Source organism: Amphiura filiformis, chromosome 5 (assembly GCF_039555335.1).
Source record: "Amphiura filiformis chromosome 5, Afil_fr2py, whole genome shotgun sequence".
Classification (NCBI taxonomy): Eukaryota; Metazoa; Echinodermata; class Ophiuroidea; order Amphilepidida; family Amphiuridae; genus Amphiura; species Amphiura filiformis.
The window spans coordinates 48297895-48325892 of NC_092632.1; the positions used below are offsets into that span (position 1 = coordinate 48297895).

A 27998-nucleotide genomic window follows, 5' to 3' on the forward strand; every position below is an offset into this window, starting at 1 on the left:
ACTCTAGTACAGTGGGTATTTTGCCAGGATCCCTCCTTAGGCTCCTTTGATAATTTAATTGGCAATGGTTTTAGGATGACAGTCATGGTTATTGATCGAATTTGATCCTATGATCTTACTAATAATTAATTTACACAAATGACACAACAATAAAGTTATAGTTGTGTCCACACACAGCTTAAAACTTAAGTTTTGGAAACTTTGAGGTTTTCATGCAGGATTTTGGATTTTGACTGTTTTCTTCAGGGTTTTTATGTGGATATACTCGGTGGTTTGGCTGAAACTCTTTTACTTGCGGTCTTTGCACTGCTAATATTTAGATGTGTCCTTGGTCAATATGTGACCTGTGCTTTCAGCACCCAGCTTTGTTACAATCACATGTGATTGCCATTATGCCAGTGCTGCTCCAAGAATCGATGGAAACATTCTCAAAATTCATTGAGTGAAATCAGTCCGAATCTATCTAGGACTTGAGTCAGACATTTTTGGCGTGAGGTTTAATCTTGGACCTTTAGTGCTTGAAACTTCAAATTATCATGCCTGTCTGAATTCAGTGTAAATTAACATTTATTGAAATATGTAGCACACTGGAACCTGGTACCAAATGGTACCAAATGAACCATACTTAATTATCAAATTAAACAAGCAATTAAAATCATTCTTTTCAGGCAAAGATGCACCCCAAAGTGTAACCATGGTTGCACAGACGTACCTATCCAATATCAATCATGCGGAACACATATATCTGGCAGTGAACTGAATAGGTCCAATTAAGCATAAAGTTATCACACTTATATTGTTTGTATATAAACAATCAACTTTGTTGATGTTTTTTAATTCATATAAACAACCAAGTCTGTTTAATTTGAACCGCTGGCTTTAAGAGCGGTAATGGGCTATTCAGTTGAAATCCACACTACCCCTGTGGAAGATTTTGGAAATATCTTCCACAGGGGAGTGTGTTTTCAAATGTAATTGTTCAAAGTTAATCATTTTGAAACCCATACTCCCCCTGTATTATGGCTTTACCTATTTCTTCCACAACTGGAGTAAGTATTTCAAATGGAAGTAACCCAATTGTGTATTACATTCAAAATTGATACTCCCACTGTGGCAGACTTTAGCTAAATCTTCCACAGAGGGAGTGTGGATTTTAAATGCAATAGCCCCATGACAATTCTTAAACCATGTCAATTTCATAGATTCAAATGTCTAAGTGAACTTTGTATTTGGTAGATTGGGCAAGATATGTACTTGTGTTATCACATGCAATTGATGCAGAAAGACAACAAGCTGTGACATTGTCAATGTCTAGAATTTCTTGTCGACTGCTTTAGTATGTGCTCTATCATTCCTGCTTAGAGCATAAATAGTGATGGTGGTGATGACACTGATATACATTATTATTTGAATATTTTGTGTGATTTTGGATATCAACTGTGTCGATATGAGGGGTACAAGCACCATCATAGCTGCACTGTTGTTACTGTGTTTTACATTGCCAGCAGTTGAAGGAGGATGGATGTGTGATATATTTGGTGGAGGATGGGGGTGGGATGATTGCTCCTACAATTCCTATGACTATTATTCATTGAGCGCTTCTTGGTATTATGGTTCTTCTGGTGGAGACCATCAAACGGGAGTAAAACCACATGGTAAGTGTAACATGATCAAGGGAAATGAGTCAGATGTCGATAATATTGTTTTTGAGATATTGGCATAAATAGTGATCAAATTTTTTTGTTTTATATTGTTTTCAGCCATTGATAAATTGCTCATAACTCGGTAACCAGATGATCAATTTCGATGGGGTTTGCATCAAAATGTAGTATTCGTAAACTGTCAGAAAATGTTTTAACAAACTTCTAATTGAAAATTTCCGCCATGTGACTCATTCCCAGTGATCATGTCACATAATGAACATGTCATGTGATGTTGACTTAGTTCCTTAGTTATTGAGGTTAATGGTACGCACATAATGTATTCTTTCCCCAAGTAGGCCAACAAACAATGTTTTCTTTCCCCCTTGACCAGGATTGTAATTTTTTCCATGGCCTCCTCGATGGAAATAATAAATTGTGTGCAAGCATGTAATGTTACAATGAAAGGTACTTATGTGCTAAGGGAGGCCACTGGTTAACGTCCAGTGGGCAGGCCAGTCGGAACCGTTGCGGCAGGTGCGGTCATGGCTGCACCTCTTTTCAGCCTTAAAAAATAATTGAAATTTTTTTTATGGTTGATCTTTTAGGGATTCGATCATGTTTCGAAATGACACTTGCCATACCTTGTACATTCCATTAACCCCCAGTGCTCCCCATGCCCTTAAGCACCTACCAGTACTTGTTTAGAGGTGCATTGTCAAATCAATGCTTTTATGTGTTATAGATGGGTTTTTTTCAACATCCATGTTCAGGAATGATACCCCAATGTCACGGTGCTCCCACCAGGTTTTTTATGGGCTGCTATATGCCAGCTTGAACTATTTTAATCAAACCATTAATTCTATAAAAAAAAAAGAAGGAATTACTGACTTGGTCCTTATTCCTTAAAACATGTTGGGTCCATTGTAATTTTTTCCCCTCAACTGCGTCCTTGGGCAAGACGGCTTAATTCTCAATTGCTTCACTCCACCCAGGTGTGAAATGGGGAGCTGCTGGGGGTAATCACAATCTAAGTCAGCTGAGAGTACCTGCGCATCAATTGCGGACTTGTGGAAGCGGAAATTATTCTGATATATCCTAATGGCAGCGGAATAATTGTTGAAGTGTGCTGGTACTTAGGTGTAGCGCACGTTAAATCACCGACATTTATTTTATTTTATTTTTGGTGTAGTTGAGTAGTTAAACCAAACTTTAACTCAGCTTTCTGTCAACTCTCTAATTCATTTTATTTCTCTGTCTTTTACCAATGTTTAGCATGCTTAGTTTTAATATTAAGAAATACACTTGTTTTTTTTAGTTAAATAGCAAAAACTGAAAGAAATATGGCTCCAGCCATTCTACTTGCCTTAAGGGATCGGATAGCAAAGTGAGGCGGAAAATGTTTCTTTTTTGTTGTTTCGGCAACCAATTGCCCGGCATCACAAATAACACACCATCACAAATAACACACCACAGCAGTTTTGTGTACTAACCAGCACCTGTTCTGACTGCATGTTATTGTGGCTAGCTATATTGGAAATGATTTATATGTCGTCGTCATTTGGCAATATATAAGGTACATTTCCTTGTAATGAATCACATCCACAAGGGCCACTCAAGAGGTTCTTCCTTAATTTGACAACCTCTATTTTTCTCTCTAAATGGTAGACATTTGATATTTTCAATGTTTATAAACTTAGGTCTTAAGGACAGTTCACAAACACTTGTAAGGGGGGGGGCCTGATGCAAAAAAAATTTATCACAAACATTTTTCGGGGCCCCCCTTTTTGACATGAAAATTATGGGTCAACCCATAGAAAAGCATATGAACTCAATTTTTCCAGGAAAATTTGTGGCCATTTTTATCAGGCCCTCCCCTTAGGAGGGTCAAAAATTTTCAGGCCCCCCCTTTTTGCATCAGGCCCCCCCAACAAGTGTTTGTGAACGGTCCCTAATACCTTGTTTAATTATTTTGCCGATGGGGAGTGATTGTACAATTGCTCCAGCAGTTTGGATTCATAAGCAATGTGTACGGTACTTGACTTCCAGGGTATTATGTTTTTGTTCGTACCGCACCTAAATGAAACATATAAAAATTCCATAGAGTTGGCTTTCACCTGATACCAAAAATCTGCATTTTGATGGGGTATAAAGTGCTTTAGGGTGGTGGGATTAGGTGGCTGTCAATTGGGTCACATGCCTTTTACATTTTCCTGTTTGTTACAGGTAAAAGCCAAAATCAAACAGACATTCAGTACATCAGAAATTTTAATGATGAGTCAAATATTATACCCGACTGTTTTCTATTCACTTTCAGAGGCTATCTACCTAGGATGCTATAATGATGACTATGAACGTGCCTTGCCTGATGCAAGTACAGTATCATACTCTATGACACTTGAGACCTGTTTCAGGTTTTGCTGGGACAACAATGCAAGGTATGCAGGATTGGAACATGGTAGCCAATGTCACTGTGGCAAGGAGAATACTGACTATGGGATACATGGGGAAGCTAGAAGGGATAGTGACTGCTCCTCTTACTGTTACGGAGACTATACTGAGAAGTGTGGTGGCGATGGGAAATTATCCATATATGATTTGAGAAGTAAGTTCATCTTTGCAGTTTAAGGGGATACTACACCCTTGCCCAATTTTGTGCCTATTTTTGCATTTTTCTTAAAAATTATAGCGCATTGGTGACAAGTAAGATATGTATATTATAGGGGCAAGGACTACAACTACTGCACTGGAAATTTTATTTCAGCACAGACAACATTTGTGGAGTTACAGTCCAAAATGAGGGAAACCTATATTTGATCAATAAATCAATAACTACTTGCCTTGATTTGCTGAATTTTCAGTGCAGTAGTTGTAGTCCTTGCCCCTATAATATACATATCTTACTTGTCACCAATGTGTTATAATTTTTGAGAAAAATGCAAAAATAGGCACAAAATTGGCCAGGGGTGTAGTGCCCCCTTAAAGTAAATCTCAATGTAGGTTATATACGATCCAACCATTTTCTGGTGCTGAAGTTGCTCAATATACGGTATTGATCATGGCATATTGCCAAATAGATTCCAATTTGAACCTTTCACACCCCACTAATGCTACACTCTGTTGACAGAATAAAACAAGACAAAAAATGTTTTTTGGATTCAAGATATTTTTGGATTCAAGATATTATTTTGCTTAATGAAACATTCTTTAGTTAGTTCTAAATGGCATTGCAAGTCAACTTTTAATATTTGGTCAATTTTAGAAATTAGGGCCAACATGCATTTTTAGGGCATTTTTATGGCATTTCATAGGCTGTAAGTATAACAATCAAGCCTAAAGACTTGTACAAAGACCATTTAAGGTAATGCATTCTAATTTTTGGAAAACACATTGAATCTCATTTATAATCAATTATCAAATTTAACATGAAAATTATGAGCAAACTCTTAGCATATACTCAAGTCTTTGAATTTTGTGACAAATACTGTTTTTGGCTAATTTTTCCTCAAATTGCAATGCAAATATTACAATTTGAACGAAAGAAATTTAGAATAAGGATTTACATGTGTTAGAGTTTACATATGTTTCATTTATCAAAAACAGGATATTGTTTTTGTCCAAAAACATTAATGCTGTATTTTAGTGACATTCACACTACATGACATAATCCATTGACATGTGGGTTATTTCTTAGGCAATCAAACCAGCGCTCAGTCAGATTTTTTTTAAAGGTTTTATACAAAAAACTTTCTTGTGATGAAAAAAAAATGTCAAATTTTAGATAAAAAAGTTAATACCACAACTCACAATTTGTGAAAAGTCATCTGTGCAGTTTTCTACAACAAACTTTTTTAGTCTTTCCATCATTTTTTTTTAAAGTAAAGGAGTCGAACCTGCATTTTTACAAGACAGAGTGCCCATCTCTCTTTTGTTAGCGATTAGGCCAGACTCCACCATGAAATGGTGCTGTGGGGGGGGGGACGCCACATCTCCTCCACAGCGAGTCGGTTACCTTCCCAGCATTTAAGAATGCAAGTACCCATTTATACACCTGGGTGGAGAGGAGTAATAGAGATAAAGTGCCTTACTCAAAGGCACAACACGTTGGCGTTCAAACCTGCAACCTTTCGATTATGAGTCGAAGCTAGTTCCGCTTGGCCACTGATTTGGTATCACATTTTTACAAAATAATAATAAAAGTGTATGTAAAAATAAAGATGTCTATTTGTTACCTATGCAGATTCATCTACGGCAAATGAGAATGATGTGAGACTGATCAACTGGGAAAGAAACTCATACTACTCCAACCAATGGTACAGAGGTATGGTAGAGATCTACCAAGATGGCAAATGGAAAACCATCTGTGATTTCAACTGGAGCAAAAAGGAAGCTGATGTGGTGTGTCGTCAACTGGGTTATGGTGAAGCAGACGACTTTTATATTCAAGAAGATGAAGATGGGGATGTCCGAGATACTGGAGATGAGATAGATATAGCTTACAGTGATGTTACTTGTGTGGGCAATGAGATATCACTAGCTAGTTGTACATTGAAAGCTTGGACTGATAAAACCATTTATGATCAGTGTGGTAGTGTTAAAAATGTTGGTGTGAAGTGTACAGGACCAGGTGAGCCCATTTTCATAGCAATCCTGGAATTGCAGTCTCTTGTTACTTTATTTTATTTATTTTTGTTTGATGGAGGGTATTTCTTGGACAAAACTTGTGTCTTGCCGGCCCAGCAAACACAAAAACGTTTTTAAAATGATTAATGATTTTTTGGTAGACAAATCCAGTAAAATAGTACTCACTTTCTGAGCTTTCGATGACCGGTTATGTCATCTTGATCACAGATGTCCAGGCTCACTGCACTTCCCGCCGTGGGACTTGGTAGTCTCATTCCCACAGGTTCTTGATTGGCCTAGCAGCGAGTCGTAGACGTGATCTAGAGAATACATCCCAATGTCTCGATTCATGGTTTTGTCGCCCCTCCTCCTGATCCACATGGCTTCACAGATTTTTCTGGTGAACTGATTTGAGTCTTTGTCTATAATTTTAGCCCCCTCCCAGTTGATAACGTGGTTTTCTTGTGCGATATGGTCTGTTATGGCAGATTTGTTTTGTTCTGTAAGGGATTCTTTTCTTTTTGCTCTGGTGTAAGTTCTGCTCTTTACTTTCTCTGCGTCTTTCTGGTGTTCTTTTAATGCTCTTCCTGTTTCACCGATATAAGTTTTGTCACATCCCTTGCAGTCTACACTATAAACAACTTCGCAAGTCTTGTTGGATTCAATTTTGTCTTTTGGATGGACAAGTAAGTTCCTAAGTGTGATCAAGATGACATAACCGGTCATCGAAAGCTCAGAAAGTGAGTACTATTTTACTGGATTTGTCTACCAAAAAATCATTAATTGCTTGAAACAATCCTACAAATGAAACTCTTTAATGTTTTTAAAACGTTTTAAATAAGTTATATTTTGGCTTTTGGTTTGGTTAAAAACATTTTGATAACATTAAAATGTCTGGTTGTATAAAAGTCATGAAAACGTTTTAAAACGTTTTGTATGAAAACACACTACAACAATATTTTTTAAATGTTTCCAAAAAGTTATTGTAAACTATTTTTGCAAATATTTTTTGCCAAATATTTTGTCAACACTTAAATAACATAATGGTGAAATATTTGCACCCAGCAAACACAGAAATGTTCTTAAAATATTTTTTTCAAAACGTTTTGATAACATTTAAATGTCGGGTTGTATAAAGGTCACGAAAACATTTTTAAAACGTTATTGCAAATATTTTAGGCAAACATTTGTCGCAAAATATTTTTTCAACCCCAAAACAATATTCTATTTAGAATGTTTTGTATCAAGTTTTCAAAAATGGAATGTTATTTAAACGTTTTTATACCCTTTATATAACCCGACATTTAAACGTTTGCTGTAAAACATTTTGCGTTTTTTCGCAGTAGATTATCAAAAAATGTTTTTTAATGTTATGAAAACGTTTTATACCCTTAATATACCCTTTATATAACCCAACATTTAAACGTTTTCTGACAACCTTTTATAACCTTTTGCGAATGATGTCGAAAACGTTTTGTGTTTGCTGGGGGAATACCAGATCATGCTATACCAAAGGTGTTTTGAGTTTATGAGTTTGATCAAAGGTTTTGAAAAATTAGACCATCTACCAAATGCAATGATTCTCTACTTCTCCACCCACACAAGTTTTTATGACCTATTTACAAAAGGAAAGTGGTCACAAGAAAGTCCACTGACTAGTTTATCTGAAATGGTGCAAGAAAGATAAATTGCAGAAGTCCATCGAACACCCCACCTGAAAATAAAAACCCAAGTGAGGATATCAAAGTCTGAGTAGATAGTCTGGTCTGTAACTAAGAAAAAACAGGTCCTACTCGTCGGCTAGATAAGAGCAGAAAGGTAAGAAAAAATAGATGAGAGAAAGAGAGAGAAGAGAGATGTAATTTCATGACTCATTTACATTCTTGTAATAAAAAGGAAATATTACACATTTATTTAGGAATAGATATGATCACATTGTTTTCATACAGAGCCTCTTAGCAAGGATAGCATACGACTTGAAGGAGGAGAAGACGAGTATAGTGGACGTGTAGTGATGGAATATCATGGAGTAGAGGGCTACATCTGTGATGATGACTGGGACTTAGTGGTAAGCTTTTGTTCATGGGGATGGTGATAAATAAACAAAAACAGGTCAATTTGATCATGCCTAGCTGATATTGATTTCATATGACCAGTCCGGTCCGACTGCCTGATCAGGAAGTACTGCCGAATCAGGCAGCATGTTGCCGAGTTAGGCAACATAGGCTTTGGTAACCCTTCCGAATTTGACAGACTAAGGACTAAATTGTTAATGGTGATTTTATAAAAGATCGGTGGAAATTTTACTTTGACACACATGAGCTACATGTAAGTTGACAATTTTAAAAAAAAAAAAAAAAAATTCCACCGGGAGGAAAATAATTTAAATAACAAAACAATTTCTAACGGTTTTAAAAAATTTGATTTAAATATGCAAATTAACTTTATTTTAACTAAAATTGATGAAAAATTACTACTAATTGTACATTCATTGATAATGTTATATATTTTACCTACTTTTTTACTCTAAACCAAGAAATAATGGTATATAAGATGCTCTATTTGAAATAGAGCATTGCATTGTGGGATACCATGCTGCCTGACTCAGCAACATGCTGCCTGATTCGGCAGTACTTCCTGATAGGGCAGTCGGACCGGACTGATGACATTGCAAATAACTCGTTTTATAAGTTTTGGTGTAATCGCTAGTACAGACTTCTCATGTTTACATTTTAATCAGTTTCAAAATGTGACAGCCATACTTACGCAAGAATAAAAAATATTTAATTTTATTCCACCTTCATCATCATAAACATGGTCAGATACTTTGCTTTCATCTTACCATTTATTTGTATGGTTTATATGGTATTAATTTTATGCTTCAGAAAATGCCCAAATCTGAATTTTGACATATTTTACGGTGCTTTCATTTGGCAAATGTCGCTCTACGATTCAAAACAAATTAAGAATGAATCTTATCCAATTCTAGCTGTTACATGATTTATCTTCATCAGTGGCAGTGCCAACAGGGAGCATTGGGACATTTTCTCCCAAAATGTGGGCTTTGCCATCATTTGCCCCTATGTCAGAACAAACAAATCGCTCAAACCCACTATTTTGGGCATACAAACACTCCGGGGACAAACACAGAATTGTCACATTTTGCTCCCTCCCTAAAACAGTAAATGAGATGTATTATGTAGACAATTTGTAATAAAGCACTTCTGATGTCTCTTCCTTGTGACAGGATGCAGCAGTTGTCTGCCATCAGCTTGACTTTGGGGCTCCTTTAGAGGCTGTAGGTGGTGATGTATATAGATCATATATCTCTCGTCCGCTCTTATTAGACAATATGGAGTGTTCTGCGAGTGATAAGAAATACAGCCGTACTCTGGATGAGTGCACTCATGGACAATGGAATAATACTGATTGTGGAATGACACAGGTAGCAGGGGTCAAATGTCACCCACCAGGTTTGTTTGTTTGTTTGTTTGTTTGTATTCAATTAACCAAATTGGTTATTATTATTGATACATCTTGGGTGAAAGTAATTTATGGAAGGTCAAATAATAAAATTGAAAAGTGTACCATCAAAATGGACCAAAATGACGAGGCATTTCAGTCATTCATTTCTACAGCACAATGAAGGAAAATATTGTTCAATTACAATTTAAAGAAAAAAGTATGTGATGATTTGTCCCATCACAACTATGCAGGGGTGTGGGATGCAGAGTGCTCCTACAAATTGGAAAAACTAACAGTAACAATAAACACAAACATTTTACAGAAAACATTTTATTGCTATGTCATATAAAGGGTATAAAACGTTTCAATAACATTCCAAAAACGTTTTTGAAAACTTGATGCAAAACATTCTTACATAATGTTATTTTTTGACAAAATATTTTGCCAAAATGTTTGCCAAAAATATTTTACAATAACATTTTGACAATATTATTAAAAATGTTGTATAATTTTGTGCAGAATTCCTTTTACAAATTAAGCGTACTGTTAACCGTCCAGCGTGTATTATTTTCCACAACTTGTTATGTATACGCTTGATGTCGCACATGTATACGCGAAGGTTAACACATAAAAGGAACCTTGCAACAGAGTATAGTGTGTTCTCATATAAAATGTTTCAAAAAATGTTTTCATGACCTTTATGTAACCCAACATTTAAATGTTATCAAAACATGTTGAATACTACTGAAACATGTTTATTTTGTTTACACTGATTTCCAGGCATCAATGACATACGCCTTGCAGATGGTGCAACTGAATCTGAAGGACGTCTAGAAATATTGCATGATGGAGAATGGGGAACAGTGTGTGATAAGTCTTGGGATATTGAAGATGCTGATGTAACTTGTCGTATGCTTGGCTATCCATGGGCTCTATCAACTACACCATGTAAGTTAAAATGGGTTAAAAATCAGTTATGAAAGGCAGTACTGAAGTGTGCAGAGCTCAGCGGTCTTATGGATTTGACGTACTGCTCTTTAAGCATGATAAGGCCCCCCAAAGGCTTTACATGTTTATTTGCCACATTTTAAATTTCAAAAATTACTTATTCTTCACTTATTTAATTTTGTTTACACTTTTACTGGAATCACTGAACAGGCCTTTAACTCTCTCCACACGGTTGTCAACTGCAGATGGTAATAAGGGTTTTTTTTTTTCAAAATTCAAAATTTTCAGAACTGTAAATTTTAATGGCAATATTTGGAATCAGCATGACAAATGCATAAAATAAAAATGAGTACAAACAAGCCTAGTATTGGTTCATTGGTTCCGGATTGGTTCTTGACATAGCTCTTGATATTTTAAGAAAGTATCTCAAAACTTGGACTTTTAGTTTTGTAACAATAAGTACATTCTTTGTCTGTTTCCATCCTTGATCTGTTTCTAATAATTATGATACCATCATTTTTTCCAGCTGGATTTGGCATTCCAATTTTCCTTGAAAGCTGGTTTGCATATTATGACTTTGGTACCACCGATAAAAAGGATCAGGAAGAACACTGGTATGGCCCAGGGACAGGTCCAATACACTTCAAAAAAGTAAGCTGCGAGGGATACGAGACTACAATAGAAGATTGTTTAAATACAGAAGACTTGTATTACACAGACACATGGACTTGTACACATAATAATGATGTGGGAATTAAGTGTGCTGACAAGTCCGGTGAGTATCCTGGGAGCTTTGAAAACTCCCATTTTGCATTTCATTTCGCTAATTGTTCATGGCAAATACACCCTTTGTTAGCAATTTTTCAATATTCTAATATATCCCAGGATATATCCCCTTCTGTATACATAGGCTACATACAATGCTAGTGGCTAATATGCTGATGTACTCCAAGCAGCTTATGGAAGCAAACTGGGTGCACAACGGAATAATAAAACTGATGATTTATGCATGAATAATTCAGGCATGAAAACTGGTCTTGAAAAAAAACAAACACTGAAAACCATGTTTTTTCCCCATTTTCTGTGAATTTAATTCAGAAATAGGCTGAAAAACACTGAAAACATTAACAAAAAAATGCTGAAATCAGCTAAAACACTAAAAATTTTCATGCCTGATAATTAAACTGCAATGATTTATGCATGTGATTTGTCAATCAAGAACACAATTTTTTTAATTTCCTAAACATGTGGTCTGAAAAATTACCCTACCTTTTGTTTTGATTTGCGAATCGTGTTTCTTCAGCTGAAAACACCGCCTATTTTGTGAAATTTCCAACTAGCATGCCTACAAACAGATATGGTTTAGACCAACATTCTATATTTCTACAACCTATGTGTATGAAAGGCATGCCATCATTTGCTGTCATAGTAATATTAAAATAACTTTTTTTTTTTTTTGCACACTTACTTTTAATTTAAATTTTATTGTTACACTGGTGCATTTTTGTGACAGTGTAAGACTTCCAACTTGCAAATTAAGAATGGGTAGTGTCATGGAGATGTTGAAGTCAGCATTGAGTCTGTCTTGCTGATGTTGGTGACAAAATTTCACTGACTATCTTTGCACACTTATTGTTTATACCATTAAAACTAAACATCCCTTAACCCTAAAAAATTACTGGGGTAATGAACAAATTGAGCTTTCTTCTGATGTTAAATAAAATAAAATCTATATCTAGCAAAATATCAGTTGACAGAAACTTAGAAAACTAAATTATGATCTGAAATGTGATCAGGTTTTGTCTGATGGTGTCCTTCCAATCCTGGTCCCAGCTCTCCTACCTTAATCCATCAGTTATAGTATCCATGTACAAAGATTAATTTCAAACAAAACTTTATCTTTTGTTGTCAATTTTTATTATTTGCTTTGCTTGAATGTAATTTCTTGCACATATGCCCTAATTATTATTTATATTTGCAAATTCCAGATACCCAAGTGTTCCCTGTGCGATTGGTAGATGGTTTGAAACCATATGAGGGCCGTGTTGAGGTCCAATGGAATGGTATATGGGGCACAGTGTGTGATGATAACTGGGATATAAATGATGCTACTGTTGTATGCAGGTAAGAACAAATAGACCTAGTCATCTATTTTTGCTGGTTCCCTCCCACACTGACGGGGGTGTGAGGCTTCAAACTTGAAACTCTTACCCATTTCCAAGGGCCATTTGACCATGGACAGGTACCCATTTCTAAGGATTTTCTCAAAAATATAGTCCCACGTCTAAGGATTTCTTTTGAAATATAGACCCATTTTCCCTGAAAATATTGAGATTTACTTGTCATCCTTGTGGAAAAGGGGTTCAAGTCAAAAACGGGCCCATATCTAAGGTTTTTCCAGCAAAAAATAGGGACCCATGTTTATATCTAAGGATTTTTTGCAAGAGATCAACCCATTGGAGCGGCACATCCCTGTATGTCTTTTGTATAGGAATACCCCCTCCCCGGTGAAGGATTTGGTTGTTAAAGACCCCTAAATGTAACCAACTCCTGGAAAAGTACCCTTTGTCACTGTGTTGTGAAAATAGATTGCTTTTCGATGTTTTTCTTGGACAAGCATGGCTTGTACATGAAAACATTTTGTGCTGTGGAGGTTTTTATTAACATAATATCACAGTACCAAGTGCTTTAAAAATTACCAATTCCAACTGGCAGTGGAATTATTTCTTCATCATTGCATCTTATTGTTTTGCATTCATAGACAACTTGGTTTGGGTGATGCAATAAGGGTCGCAGCTGGTAGTGCATATGGTACAGGAGGAGATGAGGATGTCTTGATACTATTGGATGATGTCAACTGTACTGGGCATGAGTACTACCTGTCTGATTGTCCACACTTAGGATGGCATACACATGACTGCAGACATCATGAAGATGCCGGTGTGGTCTGTCAAGGTAAGATTATGTCAACTGTACTGGGCATGAGTACTACCTGTCTGATTGTCCACACTTAGGATGGCATACACATGATTGCAGACATCATGAAGATGCCGGTGTGGTCTGTCAAGGTAAGATTATGTCAACTGTACTGGGCATGAGTACTACCTGTCTGATTGTCCACACTTAGGATGGCATACACATGACTGCAGACATCATGAAGATGCCGGTGTGGTCTGTCAAGGTAAGATGATGTCAACTGTACTGGGCATGAGTACTACCTGTCTGATTGTCCACACTTAGGATGGCATACACATGATTGCAGACATGATGAAGATGCCGGTGTGGTCTGTCAAGGTAAGATTATGTCAACTGTACTGGGCATGAGTACTACCTGTCTGATTGTCCACACTTAGGATGGCATACATGACTGCAGACATCATGAAGATGCCGGTGTGGTCTGTCAAGGTAAGATGATGTCAACTGTACTGGGCATGAGTATTACCTGTCTGATTGTCCACACTTAGGATGGCATACACATGATTGCAGACATCATGAAGATGCCGGTGTGGTCTGTCAAGGTAAGATGATGTCAACTGTACTGGGCATGAGTATTACCTGTCTGATTGTCCACACTTAGGATGGCATACACATGACTGCAGACATCATGAAGATGCCGGTGTGGTCTGTCAAGGTAAGATGTCAACTGTACTGGGCATGAGTATACCTGTCTGATTGTCCACACTTAGGATGGCATACACATGACTGCAGACATCATGAAGATGCCGGTGTGGTCTGTCAAGGTAAGATGATGTCAACTGTACTGGGCATGAGTATTACCTGTCTGATTGTCCACACTTAGGATGGCATACATGATTGCAGACATCATGAAGATGCCGGTGTGGTCTGTCAAGGTAAGATGATGTCAACTGTACTGGGCATGAGTATTACCTGTCTGATTGTCCACACTTAGGATGGCATACACATGACTGCAGACATCATGAAGATGCCGGTGTGGTCTGTCAAGGTAAGATTATGTCAACTGTACTGGGCATGAGTACTACCTGTCTGATTGTCCACACTTAGGATGGCATATGCATGACTGCAGACATCATGAAGATGCCGGTGTGGTCTGTCAAGGTAAGATGATGTCAACTGTACTGGGCATGAGTATTACCTGTCTGATTGTCCACACTTAGGATGGCATACACATGACTGCAGACATCATGAAGATGCCGGTGTGGTCTGTCAAGGTAAGATGATGTCAACTGTACTGGGCATGAGTACTACCTGTCTGTTTGTCCACACTTAGGATGGCATACACATGACTGCAGACATCATGAAGATGCCGGTGTGGTCTGTCAAGGTAAGATGATGTCAACTGTACTGGGCATGAGTATTACCTGTCTGATTGTCCACACTTAGGATGGCATACACATGACTGCAGACATCATGAAGATGCCGGTGTGGTCTGTCAAGGTAAGATGATGTCAACTGTACTGGGCATGAGTACTACCTGTCTGATTGTCCACACTTAGGATGGCATACACATGATTGCAGACATCATGAAGATGCCGGTGTGGTCTGTCAAGGTAAGATTATGTCAACTGTACTGGGCATGAGTATTACCTGTCTGATTGTCCACACTTAGGATGGCATACACATGACTGCAGACATCATGAAGATGCCGGTGTGGTCTGTCAAGGTAAGATGATGTCAACTGTACTGGGCATGAGTATTACCTGTCTGATTGTCCACACTTAGGATGGCATACACATGACTGCAGACATCATGAAGATGCCGGTGTGGTCTGTCAAGGTGAGATGATGTCAACTGTACTGGGCATGAGTACTACCTGTCTGATTGTCCACACTTAGGATGGCATACGCATGATTGCAGACATCATGAAGATGCCGGTGTGGTCTGTCAAGGTAAGATGATGTCAACTGTACTGGGCATGAGTACTACCTGTCTGATTGTCCACACTTAGGATGGCATACGCATGACTGCAGACATCATGAAGATGCCGGTGTGGTCTGTCAAGGTAAGATGATGTCAACTGTACTGGGCATGAGTACTACCTGTCTGATTGTCCACACTTAGGATGGCATACACATGACTGCAGACATCATGAAGATGCCGGTGTGGTCTGTCAAGGTAGGATGATGTCAACTGTACTGAGCATGAGTATTACCTGTCTGATTGTCCACACTTAGGATGGCATACACATGACTGCAGACATCATGAAGATGCCGGTGTGGTCTGTCAAGGTAAGATGTCAACTGTACTGGGCATGAGTACTACCTGTCTGATTGTCCACACTTAGGATGGCATACACATGACTGCAGACATCATGAAGATGCCGGTGTGGTCTGTCAAGGTAAGATGATGATGTCAACTGTACTGGGCATGAGTATTACCTGTCTGATTGTCCACACTTAGGATGGCATACACATGACTGCAGACATCATGAAGATGCCGGTGTGGTCTGTCAAGGTAAGATGATGTCAACTGTACTGAGCATGAGTATTACCTGTCTGATTGTCCACACTTAGGATGGCATACACATGACTGCAGACATCATGAAGATGCCGGTGTGGTCTGTCAAGGTAAGATTATGTCAACTGTACTGGGCATGAGTACTACCTGTCTGATTGTCCACACTTAGGATGGCATACACATGATTGCAGACATCATGAAGATGCCGGTGTGGTCTGTCAAGGTAAGATGATGTCAACTGTACTGGGCATGAGTATTACCTGTCTGATTGTCCACACTTAGGATGGCATACACATGACTGCAGACATCATGAAGATGCCGGTGTGGTCTGTCAAGGTAGGATGATGTCAACTGTACTGAGCATGAGTATTACCTGTCTGATTGTCCACACTTAGGATGGCATACACATGACTGCAGACATCATGAAGATGCCGGTGTGGTCTGTCAAGGTAAGATGTCAACTGTACTGGGCATGAGTACTACCTGTCTGATTGTCCACACTTAGGATGGCATACACATGACTGCAGACATCATGAAGATGCCGGTGTGGTCTGTCAAGGTAAGATGATGTCAACTGTACTGGGCATGAGTACTACCTGTCTGATTGTCCACACTTAGGATGGCATACACATGACTGCAGACATCATGAAGATGCCGGTGTGGTCTGTCAAGGTAAGATTATGTCAACTGTACTGGGCATGAGTACTACCTGTCTGATTGTCCACACTTAGGATGGCATACACATGACTGCAGACATCATGAAGATGCCGGTGTGGTCTGTCAAGGTAAGATTATGTCAACTGTACTGGGCATGAGTATTACCTGTCTGATTGTCCACACTTAGGATGGCATACACATGACTGCAGACATCATGAAGATGCCGGTGTGGTCTGTCAAGGTAAGATGATGTCAACTGTACTGGGCATGAGTACTACCTGTCTGTTTGTCCACACTTAGGATGGCATACACATGACTGCAGACATCATGAAGATGCCGGTGTGGTCTGTCAAGGTAAGATGTCAACTGTACTGGGCATGAGTACTACCTGTCTGATTGTCCACACTTAGGATGGCATACACATGATTGCAGACATCATGAAGATGCCGGTGTGGTCTGTCAAGGTAAGATTATGTCAACTGTACTGGGCATGAGTATTACCTGTCTGATTGTCCACACTTAGGATGGCATACACATGACTGCAGACATCATGAAGATGCCGGTGTGTGGTCTGTCAAGGTAAGATGATGTCAACTGTACTGGGCATGAGTACTACCTGTCTGTTTGTCCACACTTAGGATGGCATACACATGACTGCAGACATCATGAAGATGCCGGTGTGGTCTGTCAAGGTAAGATGATGTCAACTGTACTGGGCATGAGTACTACCTGTCTGATTGTCCACACTTAGGATGGCATACACATGACTGCAGACATCATGAAGATGCCGGTGTGGTCTGTCAAGGTAAGATGATGTCAACTGTACTGGGCATGAGTACTACCTGTCTGATTGTCCACACTTAGGATGGCATACACATGATTGCAGACATCATGAAGATGCCGTGTGGTCTGTCAAGGTAAGATGATGTCAACTGTACTGGGCATGAGTACTACCTGTCTGATTGTCCACACTTAGGATGGCATACACATGATTGCAGACATCATGAAGATGCCGGTGTGGTCTGTCAAGGTAAGATGATGTCAACTGTACTGGGCATGAGTACTACCTGTCTGATTGTCCACACTTAGGATGGCATACACATGATTGCAGACATGATGAAGATGCCGGTGTGGTCTGTCAAGGTAAGATGGTGTCAACTGTACTGGGCATGAGTACTACCTGTCTGATTGTCCACACTTAGGATGGCATACACATGACTGCAGACATCATGAAGATGCCGGTGTGGTCTGTCAAGGTAAGATTATGTCAACTGTACTGGGCATGAGTACTACCTGTCTGATTGTCCACACTTAGGATGGCATACACATGATTGCAGACATCATGAAGATGCCGGTGTGGTCTGTCAAGGTAAGATGTCAACTGTACTGGGCATGAGTACTACCTGTCTGATTGTCCACACTTAGGATGGCATACACATGACTGCAGACATCATGAAGATGCCGGTGTGGTCTGTCAAGGTAAGATGATGTCAACTGTACTGGGCATGAGTATTACCTGTCTGATTGTCCACACTTAGGATGGCATACACATGACTGCAGACATCATGAAGATGCCGGTGTGGTCTGTCAAGGTAAGATGATGTCAACTGTACTGGGCATGAGTACTACCTGTCTGATTGTCCACACTTAGGATGGCATACACATGACTGCAGACATCATGAAGATGCCGGTGTGGTCTGTCAAGGTGAGATGATGTCAACTGTACTGGGCATGAGTACTACCTGTCTGATTGTCCACACTTAGGATGGCATACACATGACTGCAGACATCATGAAGATGCAGGTGTGGTCTGTCAAGGTAAGATGATGTCAACTGTACTGGGCATGAGTACTACCTGTCTGATTGTCCACACTTAGGATGGCATACACATGACTGCAGACATCATGAAGATGCCGGTGTGGTCTGTCAAGGTAAGATTATGTCAACTGTACTGGGCATAAGTACTACCTCTCTGATTGTCCACACTTAGGATGGCATACACATGACTGCAGACATCATGAAGATGCCGGTGTGGTCTGTCAAGGTAAGATGGTGTCAACTGTACTGGGCATGAGTACTACCTGTCTGATTGACCACACTTAGGATGGCATACACATGACTGCAGACATCATGAAGATGCCGGTGTGGTCTGTCAAGGTAAGATTATGTCAACTGTACTGGGCATGAGTACTACCTGTCTGATTGTCCACACTTAGGATGGCATACACATGACTGCAGACATCATGAAGATGCTGGTGTGGTCTGTCAAGGTAAGATTATGTCAACTGTACTGGGCATGAGTACTACCTGTCTGATTGTCCACACTTAGGATGGCATACACATGACTGCAGACATCATGAAGATGCCGGTGTGGTCTGTCAAGGTAAGATTATGTCAACTGTACTGGGCATGAGTACTACCTGTCTGATTGTCCACACTTAGGATGGCATACACATGACTGCAGACATCATGAAGATGCCGTGTGGTCTGTCAAGGTAAGATTATGTCAACTGTACTGGGCATGAGTACTACCTGTCTGATTGTCCACACTTAGGATGGCATACACATGACTGCAGACATCATGAAGATGCCGGTGTGGTCTGTCAAGGTAAGATTATGTCAACTGTACTGGGCATGAGTACTACCTGTCTGATTGTCCACACTTAGGATGGCATACACATGACTGCAGACATCATGAAGATGCCGGTGTGGTCTGTCAAGGTAAGATGGTGTCAACTGTACTGGGCATGAGTACTACCTGTCTGATTGTCCACACTTAGGATGGCATACACATGATTGCAGACATCATGAAGATGCCGGTGTGGTCTGTCAAGGTAAGATGATGTCAACTGTACTGGGCATGAGTACTACCTGTCTGTTTGTCCACACTTAGGATGGCATACACATGATTGCAGACATCATGAAGATGCCGGTGTGGTCTGTCAAGGTAAGATGATGTCAACTGTACTGGGCATGAGTACTACCTGTCTGATTGTCCACACTTAGGATGGCATACACATGATTGCAGACATCATGAAGATGCCGGTGTGGTCTGTCAAGGTAAGATGATGTCAACTGTACTGGGCATGAGTACTACCTGTCTGATTGTCCACACTTAGGATGGCATACACATGATTGCAGACATCATGAAGATGCCTGTGTGGTCTGTCAAGGTAAGATGATGTCAACTGTACTGGGCATGAGTACTACCTGTCTGATTGTCCACACTTAGGATGGCATACACATGATTGCAGACATCATGAAGATGCCGGTGTGGTCTGTCAAGGTAAGATGATGTCAACTGTACTGGGCATGAGTACTACCTGTCTGATTGTCCACACTTAGGATGGCATACACATGACTGCAGACATCATGAAGATGCCGGTGTGGTCTGTCAAGGTAAGATTATGTCAACTGTACTGGGCATGAGTATTACCTGTCTGATTGTCCACACTTAGGATGGCATACACATGACTGCAGACATCATGAAGATGCCGGTGTGGTCTGTCAAGGTAAGATTATGTCAACTGTACTGGGCATGAGTACTACCTGTCTGATTGTCCACACTTAGGATGGCATACACATGACTGCAGACATCATGAAGATGCCGGTGTGGTCTGTCAAGGTAAGATGATGTCAACTGTACTGGGCATGAGTACTACCTGTCTGATTGTCCACACTTAGGATGGCATACGCATGATTGCAGACATCATGAAGATGCCGGTGTGGTCTGTCAAGGTAAGATTATGTCAACTGTACTGGGCATGAGTACTACCTGTCTGATTGTCCACACTTAGGATGGCATACACATGATTGCAGACATCATGAAGATGCCGGTGTGGTCTGTCAAGGTAAGATGATGTCAACTGTACTGGGCATGAGTACTACCTGTCTGATTGTCCACACTTAGGATGGCATACATGATTGCAGACATCATGAAGATGCCGGTGTGGTCTGTCAAGGTAAGATTATGTCAACTGTACTGGGCATGAGTACTACCTGTCTGATTGTCCACACTTAGGATGGCATACACATGATTGCAGACATCATGAAGATGCCGTGTGGTCTGTCAAGGTAAGATTATGTCAACTGTACTGGGCATGAGTATACCTGTCTGATTGTCCACACTTAGGATGGCATACACATGACTGCAGACATCATGAAGATGCAGGTGTGGTCTGTCAAGGTAAGATTATGTCAACTGTACTGGGCATGAGTACTACCTGTCGGATTTTCCACACTTAGGATGGCATACACATGATTGCAGACATCATGAAGATGCCGGTGTGGTCTGTCAAGGTAAGATTATGTCAACTGTACTGGGCATGAGTACTACCTGTCTGATTGTCCACACTTAGGATGGCATACACATGACTGCAGACATCATGAAGATGCCGGTGTGGTCTGTCAAGGTAAGATGATGTCAACTGTACTGGGCATGAGTACTACCTGTCTGATTGTCCACACTTAGGATGGCATACGCATGATTGCAGACATCATGAAGATGCTGGTGTGGTCTGTCAAGGTAAGATTATTAAAGATGATTATGCGACATGAACATGCATGAATCTTTTACATTTATAACTGATTCCGAGTTATTGCACAAAGTGTCAGGAAACTTGTAGAACCTGATCCGACCTGAACATTTTAAGGCAAAGAAGTGAATGTTCTTAGTCATCCAGTAGTTTCAAACAGAGTTTTGGAATTAATCTAATACTGGAACTTACTTTTTTTGCAACTTTTGCTACATTGCGTCTGGAACCACCAGACTTCATCAGGCAACTGACCCTATCATGTGACCAGCCCAGCGGGTCAGTTGCCTGATAAAGTCTGGTGGTTCCAGACGCAATGTAGCAAAAGTTGCAAAAAAAAGTAAGTTCCCGTATTAGATTAACTCCAAAACTCTATTTTAATTAAGGCAAACACAATGTACCATGACCTAGACAGGATCAACCACACATTTTGTCAATATCCCGGTATAGCGAGTCTATCATATTGTCAGATTCAGTTCCCTTTTGCTAATTGTTTCAAACTTGCGATTATTACATAGGAAAGTACAGAAACGGTGTGTGCATTATCTGTGTCAGAGGCTTACTGTTTAACATAAGGCAAGGAGTATTTTAAATGGATGAAAATTTTGCAAAAATCCAGGCATGCATTTCCTGAAACGATTCTTTTCTTGTTTCAAATTATTTCTGCGACTCAAATGTCAAGTGGTGATGACCCGACCTGATCATACATGTATGTTCTTGGAATCCATTTCACTAAACTTTACAAAGCTTTGTAAGTCACGAAATTGTTCGTAACTTACAACAAGTTCCAAGTTCCATTTCACTAAACTTACTAGCAAACAGTACCATTCGTAAGTAATAAAAATTTACTACAGGGACTCTCTGTAAAGTTACATCTAGTATTGGGTATTCGTAACTTTACGAATGGTTACTTGAGTTTAAAAGTTTAGTGAAATGGGCCCCTGGACCAGTAAATATGTTAAAGATGGAACCTCAACCCGGTTTCAGTCTGGTCAGGTCCAGGGAAATTCAGGGTTACAGAGTGCTTCTCAGAGCACTATTTGGGTGGGTACGTTTTTCAGTGCATGCTGGTTTTCAGTGCATCCTGCATTATTTGCTAGCTGCTGTTGATAGAAGATTTTTATCACAGATCTTGGTAAATGTGGAACTTTTAAAATGGAAAATTGTTTGATTAGCTTGTCATGTGATTGGGCCAATGTATAAGATAAAAAGGTACTGCTGTGTTTAGTGTGTTATGAACCACAGCATCTACTTGGCTTTTTCGACACAGATTCTAACAATGTGTGATAAAAGACAAAAAACAAAAACGAGGCTATTATGTTCAATTTCACATTAATATCTTCAAACTATTTGGTTGTAATTATAACTTACCGATTCCTTAAAATTTTTTACAGGTATAAGAGAAATAATGATAACCTTTTGCTCTTTTCATTCAGGTGCCTTTGATCTAAACGACATAATTGATAACATTGGCGGTCATGGCCCACCAGGTGGTATAGATGTTGATGGTATCATGGATTGGTGGCAAGGATTTAACAATGACAAACCACGCCCTACTGGCGACCCTGCAACCAGACCTCCAAGGGATAGAGGTATCTCTGTGCGTCTGGTGGGTGGCACTAGGCCTTCTGAAGGGAGAGTAGAGTTGTCACACAGAGGCAAATGGGGAACTGTGTGTAACCATGGTTGGGATGTAAATGATGCAAATGTTATATGTGCTATGTTGGGATATGAAGGAGCTGCAGAAGATGGAGTGTACAGGTATGAATTGACCATAGATTAAAGAGCTACAGATAGTTCACCAACAGGCAAAGTCCCAGTGCATTGTATGTGATGAGAATTCTTGTATATTAATGAGGGCTGATCGTTTGATTGACTGTCTAACAAAGCATGCATGGTACCTTTGCATTTACACAAGATAGAGTGTTGCCTTTATGTGATGCAAAAAAATGTGATGTGTGGAACGATGGCCCTCATTACCAAATGATACCGAGATTTTGCCAGTTGGGGAATCATCTGTAGTTATTATTAGTTTATGAAATTGACCTATAGGATATGCAACTTTGATTAAAATCAAGTCAGTAATAAGAAAAATAGTGGGGGATGCCCCCCTTGTAGTACTGCCACTGCTAATTATCAGGTTGGAGAACCAATCAGCAATCCAGCACATTATTACAGAAACTACCTGGAAGAATAATACAACACAATGACATGGTATACTGCAAACTACAAATTACTTGTGATTTTCTCCACAGAGATTTTGGTGCAGGTTCTGGAACCATCTACCTCAGTGATGTGGATTGCAATGGTAAAGAGAGAAGCATAGCTCAATGTGAACATGCTGATTGGGGTGATAACACATGTACTCATGAAGAAGATGCTGGTGTTGTCTGCATTGACTATGGTAAGAAGTCACTGAAATTTGGTTCAAAAAGAGAATAACATAGCTTAATGTTTTCAGGCTGATTTTAAAAATTGTGAGGATTTGTACAAATTAGCAAATTGTGGAATAGGCCTTTTTAAAACAAGTTGGACAAGTATGATGGATTTAAAAAACTAGGTATTTAACTTTTTTGTGATTGAGCTTTGACATAATTATATCTTGATATAACACAGAGCAAGAGTCATTAATTTGATTTCATAATTTGCAATCATTATGATTTAATCTGTTCCATTTTTTTCATTCATAATAAAAGTATATAATTTCCAAATTTACAGATGATAAAATAGCGGTGCGTCTAGTAGATGGTAATTCCAAGTCAGAGGGTCATGTGGAAGTGTTACGAAGTGGAGCATGGGGTGCAGTATGCGATAGCGGATGGGATATCAAGGATGCAAGTAAGTAGTTTCAAATTGAGGGCGTTCAGTTTTGCTCTGGTAGCCTGAGATGAATATAACTTCAATAACTTCAACTGGGATAGCCCATTTGTAGTCTTTTCTGTACGAAAGAATTTAATATAGAACACTTTGATTGATAAATGGGCTAACATTTTGCTATACATAATATCTTCCACCCTGTAGAAGTTGTGTGTCGTCAAATAGGATATTCAGATGCCAAGAAAGCAACAACAGGATCTGCATTTGGTGCCAATAATGGACCTATCTTAGCCAGTAATGTGTACTGTACAGGAAAGGAGAGAGATCTTAGCCAATGCACAATATCATGGGATGCAAGTCTTTGTGATTCATCTGATCATGCTGGGGTAGTGTGTGGTGATGATGATGATGCTGAGAAAGGAAACACAGGTACGATGATTAAGAATTCACATGCAAAACATTATATTCGCCATTTCCGAACTTTTTGAGTTAAAGGCCCATTCAGTGATTTGCTCATCCGGATGATCGCAAAAATCATAAAAATTAAGATTTTGGTACCTTTGTCATTGTCATAGATGTGCTAACATAGCCTGCTAGTGGTTCAGCCAAAAGCTGTGTATTTAAGACAAAATGAGGCATTTACATGAATCTGTAATTTATATACTGACAGTATATAAATTATCGACATGTATTTGAATAGGGCTTCAACTTCGACAATACTGCCGATTTCTTTTTTTGGCCAAATTTTTCATTTCAAAATTACAAAATGACAATTTGAATGACTTATCCTTCACTTTTAAGCAATCTATAAGTTAATTTTTTTACACTTGCGCTGGGATTACTGTACAGATATCTGCCCTATAATGCTAGCTTGAAATTGACACCCTACTTCAATGAAAAAATCCAATGTATATTTTTCAAACTATGACCAAAAACAGCACATAATTTCTTATCATGTTATTTATATGTAATGCAACACAACAAAAGGGGGAATTTGCAGCAAAGTGCTTTTCAAGATATAGATTAAATAGACAAAAAATAAGGAAAATAATAAGAATTTGTAATGCTTTTCATTTATAAAATATGAATGCCTTGATCAATCTGAGCAAATGAGGTGTCATTTTAAAGCTTTCAAATCAAAGTAGAAGTATTGAACTCAATATTGACTTCACCTGCAGAGTCCCCTCATTTGATGTGCTGCATCACATATTTGACAAGTTATATTTGCCTCTATTTTGAATCGAGAAAAATGGATATATCACTTTTGGCATCTGAACTCTTCACATGTACTGTAAAAGTGGAATATTTTGCAGTACATTAATTTTCATGATTTTCACTGTCAATGCAGCTACCGCGAAAAGAAAAATACACAAATATGTCCTTTTTATGTATAGGTCTATGTAAGAAAACTCAGAATCGCGAATTTTCAAACAAGTGAAATGAAAATAACCACTTTTACAGTAGTTGAAATCATGATCATCAAAAGAACTTGAACAACTGAATCTCAATACCATATAAACAAACTAAAAAGACAAAAAAATGTTGTTTGCTTGTCCTTCACAACCCGCACCAAAGTTTGAAAACTAAAACGAAGTGTGGGGAAAATCATTGTACAACAGAATACTTATTCTAATTTTGGAGTTCCTCATAAAGTTTGTTTTTCTTTTCAGAATGTTTGCATTTTATGATTTAAAAGATTTGAAACAGCTGCTTCACATTTCTAAATTGGTTTAAAACAATTCCATCTTTCCAAAAAAATCGTGGACAACCAATTTTGTTTTTTCTTGGCCTTAGCTAAGCATACTCTGCAAAGTTTAAATTTATTTAAGAGAGGCATTACATTGCGATTCCCTGTTACGAAACAACAGAAAAAAGTACCCTAACCCTCAACCTCAAATCGTGCATTATGTCGAGGTTAGCTGTGTATCAACTTTCTTTATATTTGCAAAGTTGTTTATGCCATGCTTACTACACATCCTCTCTGAATTGTGTAAGACATTTTTGGGACCTTGTATAGCAATCTGGTGTTTGTCATTATGCTGAAATTGCAGCAGTATGTAGTGGATTTTTGAGCATCTACATGTATGGCACTACCTGAATTTTGTTATTATTTTGTTGAAAATGCATTTTAAGGTATTCTTCATGTTTTTTAGTGGCATGGCAAAAAACAAATATTTGTTTTATGCATCCTAACAATTCAAAACTTTGTTGATATACTTTATTTATTATTTTATTTCTCTCAACAGATAAGCATACAGGTGTTATGTCTGCTGGTATGGCATCTGGACTCACCCTAATTGTCATTGCAGTACTTCTGATCGTCATCGCAGTACTTGTCACCGTCATGTTCATGCGACGCAAAAAGAAAGCTACCGATACCCGACCCATGATTCCACCAAGTAATCTATCCGATCTGCCTATAGCATACGCTAATTCAATGCCTAATCACAGCCAAGCTATAGGGGGCGCCATTGGTGGTATAGCTCAACCACCCCCTCTTTACACTCCCACAGAGATAGTTAATAAAGTTCCACTTGATGGGGGCATAGATGGGGCTACTGCTGCTGAAGACACTGGAGAGCCGGCTGCAGTTGATGCTGTTAAATAGGCATGGGCGTCAATCCTGGGTGGACGTGTCCCTCCACATTTTGGCAAAATGACCCATTTTTTGTTCCATTCAGCCACTTTTTGAACATTCAGGTCGATTGCCTCCCCCTTACATTTCAAAATGGATGGACGGTAATGCAAATAGGACAAAACTGAGGAAGCCACGATATTACTAAAATACATATTGTAACAAAATGTAATATACAATCACAATTTTGTTTTCAAGTACAAATAAAAAAACAACACAACGCAATAATATTTCATGTATATTCGCTGTAGAAGTAGTGCTGTAATTGGAGTAATTACCATAGCGATAGATGAAAACAATTTTTTAATGTATTGCCCTGTACTTGACATACACTGTGACTCTGCATCGCACAATTGATGATAAAGAATAGGCATAAAGATCTAATTCGATGTAAATTTCACATTAGGCAGAGTCCATGTATGTTTGTCTCATACATGTACGATCAGCGTCTTCGAAAAGAGCGGTATCAATCGATGATTGCACAGTGCACACATCACAGACATGACATGTAATGAGTGCAGCCTACTTATAATGCAGGGCAATACATTACAAAATTACTTTCACCTCTCACTATGGTAATTAATCCTGTTACATCACTACTTTTATGGCAAATGGTAATAACAACATTTCTGTTTATGCTAATGTATATTGCTTGTTTTATCATGTATTCTTGTACTTGACATTTCAATCATATTGAGTAGTTCTTGCCCCTCTTAATTTACCACAAGATCAGTTTCTCTTGTTCGCACTTTGAATGTTTTCTTACGTGTCGGCTGTGAGTAACATGGACAATGTTTTTGCATGTAATATTATAATTCTAATTTTGATAATTATGCAGTAGTTTATAAAGTGTTTGTAAAGCGCTCAAAGTCTCTTGTGTTGGGTGCTATATTAAATCCCTAAAATATTATTATTACTATTATAAACAAGCCCGATTGAAGTGCTTCTGGGTCTAGGCACTACGTATTTATATAGGAAATATAATGCCACTGTTTTTTATTTTAACTTACTTACAAAAATGCATTTGAATAATTATTTTTGTTACAGTCAGTATAAGCAGTAATAATCTACATGCACAATACATTTGTATAAGCAAGCCTATAACGATAAAAAGATATAAAAAATTCAGCAGATGTAACAAATATAATTCATATATTTTATGCGCTTGTATTTATAGCTGCTTACATGTATCAGGATTTAATATGTGTACTAAAAAAGTCATTACAGGTCCCATCATTGAACTTT

At 38.7% G+C, this 27998-nt stretch overlaps 1 protein-coding gene across 1 annotated transcript; it reads left to right on the forward strand.

The window, feature by feature from the left end:
• Positions 1–1290: 1290 nt before the first annotated feature.
• LOC140152248 (scavenger receptor cysteine-rich domain-containing protein DMBT1-like) lies at positions 1291–27995 on the forward strand. The gene is made up of 28 exons (XM_072174551.1): positions 1291–1655; positions 3958–4245; positions 5881–6267; positions 8213–8331; positions 9511–9736; positions 10509–10676; positions 11203–11451; positions 12665–12800; positions 13438–13627; positions 14030–14081; positions 14254–14307; positions 14587–14640; positions 14813–14866; positions 15039–15092; positions 15265–15318; positions 15604–15657; positions 15830–15883; positions 16169–16222; positions 16508–16561; positions 16844–16897; positions 17070–17123; positions 17293–17348; positions 18372–18474; positions 22738–23062; positions 23557–23705; positions 24020–24139; positions 24323–24547; positions 26365–27995. The coding sequence occupies exons 1-28, from the start codon at positions 1448–1450 to the stop codon at positions 26724–26726; spliced, it is 3957 nt and encodes a 1318-aa protein (XP_072030652.1). The 5' UTR covers positions 1291–1447; the 3' UTR covers positions 26727–27995.
• Positions 27996–27998: the final 3 nt, after the last annotated feature.

Excerpts from the sequence above, each read along its gene's own strand:
- LOC140152248 (XM_072174551.1), top strand. The coding sequence starts at position 1,448 with ATGAGGGGTACAAGCACCATCATAGCTGCACTGTTGTTACTGTGTTTT. Across the intron at positions 6,268-8,212 it reads TGTGAAGTGTACAGGACCAG|AGCCTCTTAGCAAGGATAGC; the intron begins GTGAGCCCATTT and ends GTTTTCATACAG. Across the intron at positions 23,706-24,019 it reads TGTTGTCTGCATTGACTATG|ATGATAAAATAGCGGTGCGT; the intron begins GTAAGAAGTCAC and ends CCAAATTTACAG.